This window comes from Mastigoproctus giganteus, chromosome 4 (assembly GCF_048544385.1).
Source record: "Mastigoproctus giganteus isolate SK-2022 chromosome 4, ASM4854438v1, whole genome shotgun sequence".
NCBI lineage: Eukaryota > Metazoa > Arthropoda > Arachnida > Uropygi > Thelyphonidae > Mastigoproctus > Mastigoproctus giganteus.
Genome location: NC_143578.1, coordinates 101,593,315 through 101,611,195, shown reverse-complemented (window position 1 = coordinate 101,611,195; position 17,881 = coordinate 101,593,315). Strand labels below are relative to the sequence as shown.

The following is a 17,881-nucleotide window of genomic DNA, read 5'->3' as shown; positions in this document are numbered from 1 at the left end:
TTAATCTCCTTCTAGGCTGCATTTTAGCCAATGTCTGGCCATTATATTTTAAAATATTACTTAAAGGTAAAAAATATTACTTATTTGACCTTAACTTCATAAATCTACATCTGGTCACTGACCAGACCAACTCTTGTTTTAGGTTTTGATTTAATAAATTAAACTCCTTTTGACTTCGGTTTTAATTTTCATTTAATTATTTTCCTTTATTTATTTATTATTTTAGGCTTGGCATCCTATGATATGAACACTGCATCATTTAGCTGCTAAGCAGAGCCACTAATAAATCTTTTTTTTTTATTTTTGGATACTTCACAAAAATACAAAGAATCTGGAATCAGTGAAAAATTTGGAAGACTAAATTTTGACTGCTTTATTGCTGAGTTAGTTATTTTTTTAACAAAAGTAATTTAGCAGTTTTTCATTTAGATCACTATTTATTTGAGTTAGCATTACAACAAAAAAAAGACAAACATCATACTTTATAATTCAAATTCTTTTAATTTATGAAAGACATTTGAATTATATGTAGTCCTCAGTAAATTGAAATATTAATATCATCACATACACTTCCCTGTAATATATAAAAAAAAGAATGCTGATTTAAGGCATAAAATTAAAAGCAAGGCTAAAGACTTATATACCGAGTAAAAGCAACAAAAATAAATAAATTAATAACAATAATAATAATACTATTGCACAGTATCACCATCTTTAATACAATCCTTGATTTCATAAACTGTAAAGATGCTATGACATATATTCCATGCTGTTACTGAGAGATAAGCTTCACTTCCTTTGCTAATACAAATACCAGTATCCTTCTTACAACTCCAGCATAAAAATTCACATAATTTTGATGCTGGAGTTGAAGAAAGATACTGATACAGATAAAGACTCTGAAACATGCTTATGACTTTCTTGTGGACAGTTCACTAGACTGAAACAAGTGGGAGCTGTCATCTTCTAGAAATATCAGAACCTTTTTTTTAAAACTATAATGGCAATTCTGAACCTTTTTTATTTTTTTTACAAAAAGAAAGCAGGTATTTTTCATATTTACAATAATCTTCAGAATTTCTCTTGCTTTCGGAGACATTTTGAAGATTACTTCGGAATACTCTGAAAGCCAGAAGACACTTCAGCAATTTGGAGTTCATCAAACAATAGAATTCCATTTGAATTAGTAGTAGTAGTAGTAGTAGTAGTAGTGGCATGTGATGCAAGAAAGCAAGTGTATGAGCTTATGCAGCATCAGCCAAAAAAAAAAAAAAAAAAAATCACACCATTCCCTCCAAATGCCTGTCCAGTTCCTCCTTAAATTTGTTCAACCTATCAACTTCCACAACGGCAGATGGTAGTTTGTTCTAGCAATTAACCACCCGCTGGCTAAAGGCAAATTTCTGCACATCTGTTCTACATCTGTCCTTTCTTAGTTTGAATTTATGCCACCTTAGGTTCGTAATCTGAACAAGTGGAAGATCCCATCAGAATTCAGCGTGCTCAACCCATTCAAGGGATTATACACCTCAATCAGATCACCGCGCAGGTGCCTAGTCTCCAGCCACTGCAATTTGCAGAATTTAAGCCTCTCTTGGTAAGAGGATCCCTTCATTCCCCTCACCAATCTTGTTGCCCTTCTCTGTACACGCTCAAGTAAATCTACATCCTTCCTAAAATGAGGCCTCCAGACCTGTACACAGTACTCAAGGCGTGGTCTGACCATTGCCTTATACACAGGGATAATCACCTCCTTTTCCCTGCTAGCAAAATTCCTATATATCATTGACAAAACCCCATGACCTGCCCTGGCAGCCTTTCTGCATTGCTCAGAAAACTTCATATCTGCCTGCACAATTACTCCCAGGTCTTTTTCATTTTCTGCCACCTTAAGTGTAGTACCACACAGTTGGTACATTTCTCTGGGGTTACTTCTACCCATATGCAGTACTTTGCATTTGTCAAGGTTAAATTTCAGTTGCCACTTCTTAGCCCATCTGCCCAAATTATATAGATCCTATTGCAGAGGGGCGCCTCCGTAGCCAGGTGGGAAGAAGCAGCAGTGCATAGCACACGCTCCTTGATTAGACCGGGGTTCGAGCCCATCACCACCAAATACGGAGGATGTGGAAAGGTCAGAGAATGACCACCGCATATCCCGGAGCAATATGACCTTAGTTGCTAATGCTCCTAAAAACTAACTAACTAACTAACATCCTATTGCAGTAGCACACAGCCATTACTGTCATTTACAACCTTGCCAACCTTTGTATCATCTGCAAACTTCGACATTAAGCCTGATATACCTTCATCAATATCATTGATAAATATACAAAACAACAGTGGACTCAACACCGAACCCTGTGGGACTCCACTAATAACATTAGTCCACGAAGAGCAGCACCCATTGATTACCACCCTCTGTCTTCTTGCACTTAACCATCCTTTTATCCATTGTAGCAACTTACCCTTAATACCATTCTGCTCCAATTTGTACAATAGTCTTTCATACGCAACAGTGTCAAAAGCTTTCCTGAAATCCAAATATATGATATCAAAATTATTTTTTGCATCCTGTTCCTTTGTAACCACATCATAATATCCTATCAAATTTGTCAGACAAGACTTTCCCTTAACAAACCCATGCTGTGTCTGAATTATTGCTGCAGTCTTGTCTAGATGATCCTACAATGCATCTTTTACCAGTGACTCCATTATTTTACCCGGAACAGAAGTTAAACTAACTGGTCTGTAATTACTCGTGTCACCCTTCGATCCCCCTTTGTGAACTGGGGATACATTTGCACATCTCCAGTCCGTGGGAACCTCCCCTGAGTGCAAGGATGCTCTCATAATTATGGCTAAGGGTTTGCTTAGTTGCTTTGCAGCCTCCTTTAATATAACTGGATAGATCCCATCCACCCCAGGTGGTTTTCTTATGTTTAACTTCAACAATTTCTCCTCCACTTTGCTCTCAGTTATTACAAAAACATTAAGTATCCTGCTACAATTTGATAACCTTCTGCCATTTTCAAACCTTAATAATTCCTCATGTGTGAATGTAGATGCAAAATACTCATTCAGTTTGTTTGCTATCTGAGCAGGATCATCAACAGTCGAACCATCGATGTCAAGTGAACCAATCAGATTAATCTGATTGGTCCATTTGACATCGATGAATCTGAATTATGGAGTTGTATCTTATTTGTGGATTTGTCATTATGTTTTAGGTATCAAATTTGTATCAAAGCAGTATTATTTGTCAGTTAATATTGCTTTGATACAACTGATCTCTAATAAACAATCATTACACAATTTTCCCCTCTAGCTTTCACAGCACATGTTTGACATTTCCCAGTTACACATGTTTAACATGAGGCGCCTCCGTAGCCAGGTGGGTAGGAGCAGCAGTGTGTAGCGCACGCTTCTTGATTAGACCGGGGTTCGAGCCAGTGACCACCAAATACGGAGGATGCAGAAAGGTCAGGGAATGACCATCGCATATCCTCAGAGCAATATGGCCTTAGTTGCTAATGCTCCTAAAAACCAAAATAACAAACAACAACATGTTTCACATGTTTCAATTTTTTTGAAGGGATTTTGATGCTTGACAAGACAGGTAAGCCAAATTCATGTTTTTCACTTTTTGTTTTAACATTATTTTCAGGAAAGACAAAGACTGAATAAGCACCTTTTTGCACATCATCTTTGTGCTTGTGTTTCCCAATCCACTCAAAGGTCAATAAAACATGTTTTATCATAAAGTTTTTTACATTTTCCTTATGAAATACCAAATCAACTTCAGAAAAGAAGATATTTGATGCACATATCATTGTATTCACCAATTCCTTTGATGACCATTTCAATTCATACTCACTGACATTAAAATCTTTAAAATACAACAATTTGTCAATATCAAGATCTTTTGGGCCTAATAGTAAATCTTTACATGTTGGCGCCTCCATAGCCAGGTGGGCAGGATTAGTAGTAGGTAGCACACGCTTTCTGATTAGACTGGGGTACGAGCCTGTGGCCCTCAAATACAGAGGATGCGGAAGGTCAGGGAATGACCACCGCATATCCCTAGCCTGGATAAAGGGTGAGGGTTGGCATCAGGAAGGGCATCTGGCTGTAAAAATTTCATGTCAAAACAGTAAAAACGCTGACCTTATATATATAATGGGAAAAAGGCAAGGACAAAAAAAAGTAAATCTTTACATGTTCCACAATTGTTGCTATTTAAAATGTTTCTGGCTAGGTAACCTGAGACGTATGCCAATACATTTTCATCATAATATCCATATCCTCACTGTACTGGGTCAATTCTGACTAGTTCACTTTGTCAGTGAGACTCATTGGATCACTAGCATCCTCATGAACCAATTTAAGCAAAGTATCAAGAGTATAGCGTGAGAGGTCAAAAAAAACAGCAGCATCATCATCTTCACAATTAGATAATGCACTTTGTTTATTCATTGTATGCACAGTTTGTCTTTTTCCTGCATATCTGTTATTTGCTTCCTTAAACAATTCAGAAAAACAGGGCAGAATCCTGGCTTATTAGCAATGTTCAACACTGAACATTGCTAATAAGCAATGTTCGGTGTTCAATTTTTCTGCTTGGAAAATTGAGCTTCCTTCGCAATAACTTATAAGTTATTGAGTTATGTACTATATTGAGGTAAACTTCTCTTATTATTTTACAAATAACTTATAACTTATTCCTTCTCAATAACTCTGAAGGTAAATATTAAGAGCAAATGCCTTGTCTATGGCTGTCCACTGACTGCCTTTCAAACTGCATTGTAGATGACTGAATTAGTGATAAAAGGAATGCATATTTTGCTGCAGTCAGGCTATCCCTAACCCTGTCGAGCAATATTTATTCTGCTGAAATTTCAGAAATTCATTTTTAAGCCTGGATGTAACTGATCTCAATGTTAAAATTTTCTGGGTTTTGGGTGTTCTTTTTATTGTGTTGGCTCATTCTCTGCATTTAACCAAAGTGCAGAGAATTAGCAAAAGTATCACTCAGCACAGTTGTTTCTGTTGGGCATGGCTGAAAAACATGGACTGAACACTTCACAATCACTTGAAAGAAGAAACTCAGTATTTGCCCAAGAAAATTTGATAAGATTTTCCCTTTCATTGCTTGTAAAATGCCAATCATAAAAATTAGATTCACACAGTCTAATTTATTACATACTAATGCTATTATACTTGCCAACTGCTTTCAACCAGTCAGTAAGTCTGGGAAAAAAAAAAAAAAAAAATCAAACCTAGGGATGATAATTAAAAAAAAAAAAAAAAAAAATAGATTAATATGTACAAGAATGGCATATTTATAGAAGTACACATATTGGAAGGGAAGAGGAAAGAACTCTCCAACCCAATCATGTCATTACATCTATAAATTTAAATTATTTAATTATTTGATAAACTATTACTTCGATTAATATCAATACACTATTCAAATTAATTGATGTAATAAGTTATGAATTAGTTATTAATTAGCTATTCAGTAGTTTCTTTTTATTTTTTAACATTTCATTAAATATTTTCTAGGTCTATCAATTATGGTATATTACCTTAAATGGTCTTTTGGAAATCGGTACAATCGCACTCTATATTTATTATACAAGAAACACTTTTTTCTGTGCATGATGTCAGCAGACAACTACACAAATAATTATAATAATAAAAAATGCAATGTAAAACAAACTTGCCATGCTCAACGAACACTAATCTACTCTAAATACAGTAACAACTTATTGGCAGCGGATAGGCACGTTAGTACTCTGTGGGTTCTGATGGCTGCATTAGTTTCACTTTCTTGAACTGGTGGCGCTGGGAGTAATTGAGCAAGTGTCCACTCTGTATCTTACTACTCTGTGATCAGTATTGTATTGGATTTTTCTTAGTCAAAGTTTTGGTGTTGCCCAGGGTGGCCTAGGCCAACTCAGGGGTATTGTCGTGTCAACTGCCAGTGACCAAAGGGCAGATTAGCCAAGGACACAAAAAGGTATTCTTATTATGAAAATCTTCAACTCTGCAAATTGTGCTTGGAAATAGATTAATATCTTTCGAGAAGACATGATTGAAGTGTTTAAGAATTATCAAGTAAACTTAACAATGGTAACAAGGTATTTTCTTTCTTGGATAACACATGCACAAGGGGACATAATCCTAAATTGAAAAAGGATGGCTGCAGGATAGATGCACGAAAATTTGCTTTCAGCCAGATAATAATTGATTGTTGGAACAACTTCCATCTGCTATTGTGGAAGTTGGTAGTTTTAATAAATATAAGGAAGAATTAGATCAATTATTAGAGGTGATGGACAGATAATGAGAGTAGTTTTTGTTTTGTTTTATTTTTACTAATGATATATGTTCGTGTTTCTTTGCATCATTTGCCACTACTAATACTATTGATGAACTATACTTTTTATAGCTTTAAGAATTTTTATTGTGCTATACTGATATTTTCATTACATTAACCTTTGTTAAAATGAAACAGTATGACAAAATCGCCTCTCATCCCCCAATTTACTATACTGTGTATCTTTGCATAAAAATATTTCATTTTAATGAATATTAATGTAATGAAAATATCAGCATAGCAGAATAAAAATTATTCATACCTCTATAAAAGAAATATAGCCATCATTAGCATTAGTAGTGGCAAAATGATGCAGGGAAGCAAGAATATCATTAGTGAAAAAATAAAAATAAAAAACTACCCACATTATTTGTCCATCCCCTCTAATAACTTTTCTAATTCTTCCTTAAATTTATTCAAATTATTCAGTATAACGAAATCACCTGAGAGGTGATTTCATTGTACTGAAAATTTTGTTACTCTAGCATTCATTATACCAATATTTGGCTGTATGATAAGTAAGGTCTGCAATGAAAATCTGCTACAGTGAACTTCATTAATCTACCATAAATTTAATTATATTAAATATAGAGAAATTCTGTTTTATAAACAAGCAAAAGATATGCAGTAATAATGAGTGTTTAAAACTGAGTAGTAATGTAATTTTTTCTAGTATAATTTTTTTTTTTAAAGTACATACCTGTTATTCTCATAAAAGGCATCAGATAATTTTCCAAACAGAGTGGATGCAAGTATGTAAGAGGGCATGATGTACTTTGAATGTCAGTTTAGTGGTATTTTGTCATATGGGTAAATTTGTATTCCTTTAACCCTTTCTTTGAGGATCATATAAATCCCTTTAATCAGCAGCAGTAGTCTTATCATTGCCTCATTCATCTACCCTAGTAGTATTCTTCTTGCTGTCTTAGTGAAACTTTTAATCTTGCTTTTCATTTACTTCAATAATGTTTTCAATGAAGCAGTCAAAATGACTGTGTAGAAAATGAAGCCTCAAAATTATATTGCAACCCAGGGTTGCAAAATTGATTAATATTTTTGAAAATCTTTCCTTGTATTCTTGTACCTTATGATTACTGAAGAAAGCCATGCACAACATCCTTGAATGATATCCAAGCTTCATTTCATTCTTAGATATGCACACAGCAAAATTATTATCTTTCATTTACTGTCTGAGTTGTGATCCATTAACCTAGTAGTAATATGGCCCACTTTTTTAACACAAGTGACTTAGAATCGCTTTACAGGGGATGAACTTTAAACTTAAGTTTTGAGAAAAGTATTTAGTATTTTGATTGTGCTTATATTACATTAACTCTTGATCTTTCATCTGTAGATTGCAGTACCTATTAAGTTAATTATTTGTTATTTTTAATAATGAATGCTATGCTGTTTAGCCACTAGAAATACTTATATTAGTCTTAATGGAAAAAAAAGTTTTATTAATTATGTTTAAAATTTTAAAAATATGTTGGTACTACAAAATAGAAACATGATACTATTAATCACTGCCAAATTTAAATTTTCAGAGATGTTTATTGTACAAAACTTTGACATTATTCCAATGCCACAAATTAATCAAAAAAATACCTTGAAACGCCACAAATTCATCCAGAAAATACCTTGAAATTAACATTTTTAAATGAAAAAAATAATAATAAATTATTATTATTTATTCTCATATTGAACTAAATTGTAAACTTGAAATAATTGCATATCATCATTCATCTGTATTCTTTTCAAGGTTCCTGTGTCCTGCATGAAAATTAGTTATTATTTGTGTAATGATAATAAACAAAAGATCCATTTCAATGTAATAATTCAAACATAAACTGATAAACTGCCTGCTACCATTCCTGATATATTCTTGTGGTCTTCTGTCAAAAGGATGTGAGAAGAATATTGAACAATCTCGATACCAAGAAAGCTCCAGGTCTGGATGGTATTTTTCCACTTGTTTACCTTTTTACACTTTCTTATTCCACTGGTGTTTTTCCATTTGCTTGGAAATCGCTCATATCCAGCCAGTTCCTAAAGAGGGCGAAAAATCCCTCCAGTGCAAATATTGTCCCATTGCACTTACACAGGGCAGCAATTGGAAAATGAGACTGATGTTATGAGACAAATGCTTGTGCTGCCATCTACTAGAAGTAAACATGAAATGATTGTTCCTCAAGCACCGCAGTCAAGGTCAGCAGAAATTGTCACCATTTCACAACGTAGTGTGAGCTGAATTACACATCTTTCCTGTGTCTATGTTGCGGAGGGACAATGGGACAACATCAAGTTTTGTGTTTGACTTGGCAAATGTGCCATGGAAGCATTTAAAATGATGAAGCAAGTGCATGGTGAGAATTGGTTCTCTCATGCACCTGTGTTTGACATTTTGGCCATGGAAGATGATCACTAAAAAATCCAAGCCAGCAAAAATGGTTTGAATGCCAGAGTTGATTTAAAAGGTGCAGGAAATCATTACCAATGACCAGTACTCCTGATTTCAGAAGATCTGTGCATTAATACATAAACCATTTAACAAATAATAACCTAGGATTTGAAGAAAACAAAGGTCTGTACATGGGTTGTTCTATATTCATTAACAGATGGTTAATGTTAGGTGCAAGTTGAACACTTTAGAGAGTTCCTTGAGGCCACTGAAAGCAAACCCAACTTCTTGAATTTGATTGTTATGGGTGACAAGACTTGGTATTGTCAGTACAACCTACAACAAAGTGCAGAGTAGAAGTTGGAAAACTCTCCCAAAACTAAAAATGTTCATCAAGAAAGGTCAAAAATCAAAACTGTGCTCATCACTTTCTATGATACCAAAGGAATTGTGCACAGAGAGTTCATACCCAATGGTGAAAGTGTTATTGCAGCCTACTATCTGGATATTTTGAAATGTTTGTTGTGGAGAATCCATCATGTGCAGCATCAGTATGGAGATGATGGCAGTTGGTTTTTCTTGCACGACAATGCACCAATCCATAAAGTTTTCAATTTTTGGGAGTTTTTGGCTACCAAAAAAAGTTTGCGTACTGTCACATCGACCATATTCACCAGGCTTAGCTCCATTTGTTTCTGAAACTCAAGGCACCATTGAAAGGCTGTTATTTTGATGACATCAACAATTTGCAAAGAGCTGTGACAAGAACATTGCATATTACACCACTCACAGCCTTCAACCAGTCATTCCAGTCACATTGTGATCATTGCATGCAATGTGTGGGGATAGGAGAAAGTTATCTTGAATAAACAAAGGTTAGTTTACTCAATACATGGGATTATTATTTTTTTCTAGCATCAGTCTCATTTTACAATTTCTGCACTGTGTACTTTTACTGTTTCTAAAGTAATGGAGAAATCCATTAACCATAAACTCCTAAACTATCTATAAACCTTCCATCTGATCAATTATCTCCAGTATGGAATTTGTCAGTGTCGATCCACTGGTGATGTACTGGCTTATGTTATCTATCTATGGACAAATTCAATGGAAAGTTCAGTGAAACTCAAACAATTACTCTTCACATTTCAAAAGCTTTTGATTGTGTTTGGCACAATGGTCCTAAATAAGCTTCCATCTTATGGTTCGCCAACTGTGTTTGTAATTGGGTATCCAATATTCTTTCTGACTGCTCACTGCATGTGGTAGTAAACAGCACTCTGTCTTCTAGTTTCTCCACTAATGCTGGTGTTCCTCAAGATTCAGTTCTTTCTCCCACTCTTTTCCTCTTATATATTAATGACCTTCTTCCATTGATTGGAAACCCTATCCATAGTTTTGTTGATGATAGCACATTGCATTTAAACTTCTTAAATATCCACTACCAATTCCTTAAATGCTGATCTCAAAGTAATTCTCCAGTGAGGCAAAGATAACTTAGTTAATTTCGATCCTTCTAAAACTCAGTCCTGTCATATATCTTGCAAAAGGATCCTTATGCTCCTGTACTTATCTTCGGTAACACTCAGATTTCTAGACAAGATCTCTTTTTGGGATTATCCTTACTTCTAATCTCTCTTGACATTAGCACATCACAGATATTGCTTCCTCTCCATCTAAAAAAACTGGGTTTTCTCTTTTGCCCTCAGTGTTACTTTTCTTCTAAACTCACTCTGTACAAATCTCAAATATTGTTCCCACACCAAATGTAGGAACAATATCCTACCATGGAATATTGTTCCCACATTTGGTGTGGTGCCCCCCCCATAACCTCTCTTGGGTTTCTAGACTCCATTCAAATGAAGGCAGTTAGATTAATTACCTATCCCTTACAAAGCCGCTCCATTTTCTTTCTCATAGGTGTTTTGTTTCTGCAGCATGCTTTGTTTATAGATACTTCCATGGGCACTGTTCTTCTGAATTGGCTTCTATAATTCCCCCTATCTCTTCCAAACCAGGCTGAACACATGCCACAACCAGTCAGCATCCTTTTACTGTCCAACTTCAAACTTACAGAACCAACTTTTGTTTTCTGGAAAACATGCCTTCACATGTATTTCCTGAAAATTGCAATCTACAAAAATTTGAGTCTAATGTTAATAAGTATCTTCTTTCTTCTTCTCAATCTTAAACCCGTGCATTACTATATGCGGTAATATTCTATTATTATACTACTTAATTATAGTAGATACAGTAGAATCTCATTAATACAAAACTCAAGGGACCTAAATTTTCATGTTTTGTAATAATGTTTGTAGTAATGAGGTCTCCCAAAAGTGTCAAAATTTTACTGTTTTTTTTTTTTTTTTTTTTTTTTTATGGTACATACTATATATCTAGGAATAATAATAAATAATAATGTCAAAAATAAATGAAAAAAAATTAATTAATTTAAATTAATAAAAATAATAAAAACCAAAGCCTTGTCATACAATACAGTAATAGGAGTAACACATTATTTAATTATTTAGAGATTTTATTTTATTTGTAAGATAAACTAAGAAAAAAGCAATTAACAGAAATGAAAAAATTGTACAGTATATATTTTGATATATACAATAGGTTGTTATAAAAAAAAATAATAATAACATCCCACTGGCTGATCATGCAACAATCAAGTTAAGTGTGCCATAACTTTGTCTCTACCTTAGTTTAATATACAGAATGGCCAATAGGAATAGAGTATAATGTATTAATTGGGTATATGCCAAGCTGCCAATAAAGAATGTGTATTAATGGACCATATGTACCACCTAGGGCATTAATCAGACCATATACATCAATTCAGTACACAAAGGAAACTTCCTAGTTGATTACACTAAAACCGATTATAGTACATTGTTAAATAATGAATAATAGCATTCTTAAGCTCTCCCATAGGCTATCAATTTCTGTATTCTATGACAGTATAGCAGGCAGATTACATATTGTTCATTTAGAGAGGCCTGGGTTCAAATCCTGTCAGAGACTGTTCGAGGAATTCTTAAAGTCCTCTTCAGTTGAGCATATAGTCAGCCAATCTCAGGCTGAGGAGTATGGGTTTCTCCATTGGTTTATTCTGAGTTTTTCACTGCACAACATTCAGATCAGCTTGTGATCACCCACTAAAGTGGATATAATACATGATAAAAGCAAAAGGCCATATGAACTTGTGGTGAACAAAGTAGTTTTTGTGTCAAAAAAAACAAAAACAACAGCATCTGCAGCAGCAGCAGCACTATGGCAAAATTTTGAAATATGATTATTTCAAAATTTCCTTTATTCTGAACTGTAATGCCAGGACAAAATGAAATTTATTAGGAATAAAAATTTACTAATAGTTTTCAGTCAGAAAAAAATCATGTATACCTGTTTTATTATTATTAACTATGTATTGATGAGTAGTTCTGTTGATTTCTTGAGTTTCAAATAGCCAAACAAGTTTGTTTTTCCAGGAGAAAAAACGGGCATCCTTATGATGAAGAAGGTGAGCATCTAGGTTTAACAGCCTTAATTAGAAGAACAGTGCACCGAAATGGCCATTTACCTCGAGGTAAAATCACGTACAATCCTTGGTTTATTTTGCCTTAATTTTTTCTCTATAACTACATTTTCCTACAGTTTTCAAAAAATGAGCAATCAGGTTATCCTTACTTTACCTCAGTTTTCCAAATCGATTTCTTCTTACTTCAAGTATAGTTGCCATTTTTGTACTCAGTTACTGTAACAGTTTGTGAAGACTTCTTCTCAGAAGTGATTAGTTCATCATTTGACAAGTTCTTCCCAAAACAAACTAGGTCAGAAAACAATTTCACTTTTGGAAACAGCCATCACTGCCTACGTTCTTCTTCTTCTTTTGAAATCATAGTTTTCTCCAAAATAAGAGACCATCCAAATTATTGCCAAAGCTGAATGACGTATACCAACAGAATGACAGTGGCAATGCACATGCCCAAAAATATTGGAATTTGTTCATCTTTACAGTGTATTTGATAGCATCTGCTAAAAATAATAGTTTGGAACTGTGATGTATACCTTGTGTATTTTGCATTTAAAATTGCTGTTAATCTCCGAAAAAGTATTCTGATTATTAACATATGTTTATTTTGACCATTATGCAGGCAGTTAATTAACTTTATATATTCTCCATTATCAGTGTTAGGAGAAACCATCAAGAACATCCATACTTAATCTCTCATTTGATTATTTAAACAAAAAAAAAACATTAATAGTAATAGTAACAAACTATACTTCACCTTTCCCTGCTGGCTCCGAGTGCCAAGCATTTCTAATGATCAGGCGATTTCTCTGAGTTAAGGCAATTTCTATAGTGATAGAGTATTTTTTTATGTTACTAGAGTTTAAAGCAATTATCTACTGTGCGTGCACGTGTGTGTGTGTGTGCCTGAAAAGTATCAGCACGTGTTCCTAAGAAAGGAAAGACATCTTTCTTTTATATATACACTAACCCTACCAACTACTAATCTACTTCCACTTCATCACTAGGCAGCACTGCTCCTGCATCCCCGTGGTAGGGCTGTAAACCTGGGAGGAAAAGCTCTCACTCCCAGAGCTAAAAAGAGCAAACACGAGTGATCCAAATATCACAACCACAGATCCCGAAGTTCTGATTTCTTTGAGTCAGAAAAATGAGACCATTATTACCAGAAGATAGAAAAAGGTCATGACATAACTTCATGCACCTACATTTATAAACCTTCATTCCATGATTGAATGGTCATTAGGAAAATTGTTGCCATTTTTCATACAGAAATGTCTAGAAAGTGTAGCTGGAACACCTAAAAATGCCAAGTGACTGAAATCAGGTGACATTCTAATTGAAACAACAAATACAAAACATGCAGAAAGACTGCTTCAAATTACAACTGGTGGGATTTCAGTAAAGGTCTCTCCCCATAACACCGGCCCCAAGTGCCAAGCAGTAGTGACAAGTGATTTTCCTACTGTGATTATAGAGTGATCTCTAAAGTGATATAGTTTTGATTATTTTCTAGTGTGCTTATTCTTTTGTTTACTTGAAGTGGTTCTGTGCTTTAGAGGTGAAAAGTAAGAACCAAGAAAGGAAATCCACCTTTCTTTTCTTAGTGTTTATATTTATTACTAACCAACTCTACTAATTTAAACAATCGCTTGGTCACTGATGGCACTGCTCCTGCCTCCATGTGGCCGGGCTGGTAACCTGGGGGATAAACCAACCCTCAGGGCTAAAAGGAGCACAGATGGAAACAAATGAATTTCCACGTTTAGAGCCAAAGAGCTCTCAACCAAATTATAATCATGACACTAACCATGACTTCTCTCTCTCAAAGAGAATGAAAAATGACACTGGCAGAGAGGAATTACCAGCATTCCTGATAATACATTCACTGTCAACACAACCTGTGGGCAAGCTCTTCCCTTTCATCATTCAGAGATGTCTTGAACATGCCGCAGGTTCACAAAAAATGGTGAAATGCCTCCAATCTGGAGATTTATTAATAGAGACCACCAATCCTCGACACTCTGAACTGTTATTATGTCTGACATCTTTGAGTGGAATCCCAGTTCAAATCACACCACATACCACCCTCAATTCTTCAAAGGGAGTGATCACTGAATGGGATTTATTGAACATTCCTGAAGATGAAATAGTTCAGGAACTTAAAGATCAAAAAATCACTCAGGCAAAAAGGATCACGATCCAAAAAGATGGCAGTTTAGTCCCTACCCAGGGTATAATTTTAACTTTCAGTTCTCCAAACCTACCAACTTTAGTCAAGGCAGGATATTTAAACTGTCGTGTTCGGCCATATATCTCAAACCACCTAAGATGTTTTTAATGCCAGAAATTTGGCCATTCCCAGACAGCATGCAGTGGAGACGCAACACGTGCAAACTGTGGGTGTAAAACTCATACACGAACAAAATGTAAGGCACCAACTCCACAATGTCCTAATTGCAAGGGCAATCATCTGGCATACTCCAAAGACTGTGACCTCTGGAAGTTGGGGAAATAAAGTACAAAAATATAAAATTGAAAATAAAGTTTCTTACCAAGAGGCAAGAAAACAAGTAAAATTAAATGCACTTATGCTTTTGCTACTTTCAGTCACCACTCAGTAGCATGTCAGACAGAAGTGTCCATCCATCCAGACACATCGATCTCAGATAATACATTCACTTGGTCCAGCATCCATGTCCACCAAAGGTAGTAGACCAATGCAGTAATACACCACTGACATTTCCATCCCAGAGACTTCCCCATTGTCAGACTAACAACAAACTTTGTCTAATTGAACAAACACTTTGACTATGGCATACTAGCTTCCGAACCAGCTGACACAAAGAAATGACCCTTGCTCGATTGCAAATTAGGCATACGACTCACTCCTACTTACTCAGACGCAAAGACCCTCCTCAGTGCAAAAATTGTCAAGTTTTACTAACTGTGCATCACTTCATGGTGAACTGTCCAAAATTTAATAGGGAATGTTTAAGAGCATTTTAAGTTGTAATGAATCCACAAAGTAACTTAATGCTTAAAACAATTTTAGATGACCAGCCAAATATTACTGATGTTTTCTTTTTTCTCAAGTTAATTGGATCCATTAGAAACATATAAAATTTAACACTGTAATGTAAGCTAATTAAAAAAAACAGTCTTGGTATTCTGCTTCTAAAATACACTGAGACAAGAGAAACATGTTGAAATACAAAATTCTCATAATATAAGCTAGATGCATTATAGCCTTAGCTGTTCTTGTGTCAGCTATCAAACAACAACAACAACAGCTCTCCCTGCTATCACTCATAAGTTATTTAAATACAGGTGCTTCTTACTTATGTAATATTCAACTTACATCAACTCTTATCAGATACAGAGTGTCAATGTTAAACTTCAGAAGAATCCCATTTTGTAAACTACTTAAAGTTTTCCATAAGACCAATGCTAAAGTTTCAAGTTGTGAGTATCTTACATTACACTACTAAAGCATCACAGCTGCCACCATGCTTGGTCTCATTTTTCTGATGCAGTCTTTATCATAAAGCCCTTTTAGTTTTTTGATATTTTTAATTGTTTCAAAATTTTTCATTGCTTTAATCATGAGTGGAAACAGACTAAGAGATAGTAAGGGTGGTAATCCCAATCATAAACACCATAAGATCAATTTTGAAATGAAAATCAAAATGATAAGGAAATTTGAAGCAGGGCAACACTTGTGGGGCATAGCAGGTGAACTTGATCTTTCTGCGTTCACAGTAATTACCATTGTGAAAGATGCTGCTCATATAAATAAAAGATCACATGAGATCTGCACCCTTAAAATCAACAATTATGATGGAACAATGCTCTGGTTCTGTTTTATAAAATGCAAAACCTATTAATTATTTGGATGTAAGACGAGGTATAAAGTGCTCCTTTAACCACATGTTGGTCAATTCAAACCCAGACAATATTTCAGCAATTTATGCTCATTTAATCTGACCACATGGTTGAAACTCCTAATCGCTGTTGCATCTGCCAAAAAAAAAACAATTTCACACAATTTCACTTGAATTTATTTAAGCTATCAACTTCCACAACAACAGATGGAAATTTGTTCCAGCAAATAACTACCCGCTGGCTAAAGGCAAATTTCCTCATATCTATTCTATAAATGTCTTTCCTCAACTTAAATTTATGCACCCTCAATCTCATAATCTGAACAAGAGGAAGAATCCCATCAGAATTGAGCCTACTAAAATCATTCAAGGCCTTATACACCTCAATCAGATCACCTTGCAGGTGCCTAGTCTCCAGATGCTGCAATTTGCAGAACTTAAGTGTTTCTTGGTAACAGCAACCCTTTGTTCCACCTGCTAATTTTGTTTCCCTTCTCTGTACTCATTCCAGCAGCTCTACATCTTTCCTAGCATTATAGCCAAAGTAGCTTATGCACCATCAAACCGCCATATTAACAACAAACAACATCTTTCCTAAAATGAGGCCTCCAGATGTGTGTGCAGTACTCAAGGTGTGGCCTGACCATTTCCTTATACAAGTGGATAATCACCTCCTTATCCCTGCTAGCAATATTCCTATATATCATTGACAAGGCCAATGAGCTACTCTTGCACCTGTTTGCACTGCTCAAAAAACTTAATATCAAACCGCACAATTATGCCCAGGTCTTTTTCATTCTCCACTACCCTGAGTGTAGTACCAAACAGTTGGTACATTAATCTAGGGTTACTGCTACCCATATTCAGCACCTTGCATTTGTTAGTGTTAAACTTCAGTCACACACATTCCCAACTTTTCCAGATCCTGTTGCAAAAGCGTACTGTCATTACTAACTCTGCCAACCTTCTCATCGTCTGCAAACTTGTACATTAAGCCTGATATATCTTCATCAATATCATTGATAAATACAGAAAAAAAAAAAAAAAATCAATGAGCCCAACACGAACCTCTGAGGGACACCACTGATAACATTAGTCCATGAAAAGAAGCATCCATTGATTACTACTCTCTGTCTTCTCCCACTCAACCACCTTTTTATCCATTGTAGCAACTTGCTTTTAAGACCATACTGCTCTAATTTAGCATTAGTAGAGGCATATGATGCAAGAAAGCAAGCTTATGCAGCATCAACCAAAAAAAACCACTCCCATTTCACCCCTCCATTCGTTCGAAATACCTGTCCAGCTGAGCCTTAAATTTGTTTAGGCTATCAACTTCCACAACAATGGTTGGAAATCTGTTCCACCAACCAACTACCTGCTGGCTAAAGGCAAATTTCCGCACATCTTTCCTACATCTGTCTTTCCTCAATTTGAATTTATGGCCTCTCAGGTGATTATTCTGAGCAAGAGGAAGAATCCCATCAGCATTGAGCATACTCAAACCATTCAAGGCTTTATACACCTCTATCAGATCACCTCGCCAGTGCCTAGTCTCCAGACACTGTAATTTGCCAAACTTAAGCCTTTCTTCGTTAGAGCAACCCTTTGTTCCATTCACTAATCTTGTTGCCCTTCTCTGTACTCATTCCAGCAACTCTACATCCTTCTTGAAA

At 35.2% G+C, this 17,881-nt stretch overlaps 1 protein-coding gene across 4 annotated transcripts in view; it reads left to right on the top strand.

The window, feature by feature from the left end:
* LOC150086955 (tyrosine-protein phosphatase 69D-like) overlaps positions 1-17,881 on the top strand; it is an 823,111-nt gene that overhangs the window by 554,047 nt on the left and 251,183 nt on the right. For 3 of the 4 annotated variants that reach the window (XM_090371706.1, XM_090371704.1, XM_090371705.1), the window contains exon 13: positions 12,278-12,375. The exons of the other annotated variant lie outside the window; for it this stretch is intronic. In XM_090371706.1, the coding sequence (XP_090227832.1) occupies positions 12,278-12,375 (98 nt within the window). The remainder of the gene's footprint in view (positions 1-12,277; positions 12,376-17,881) is intronic. 4 annotated transcript variants of the gene reach the window in all.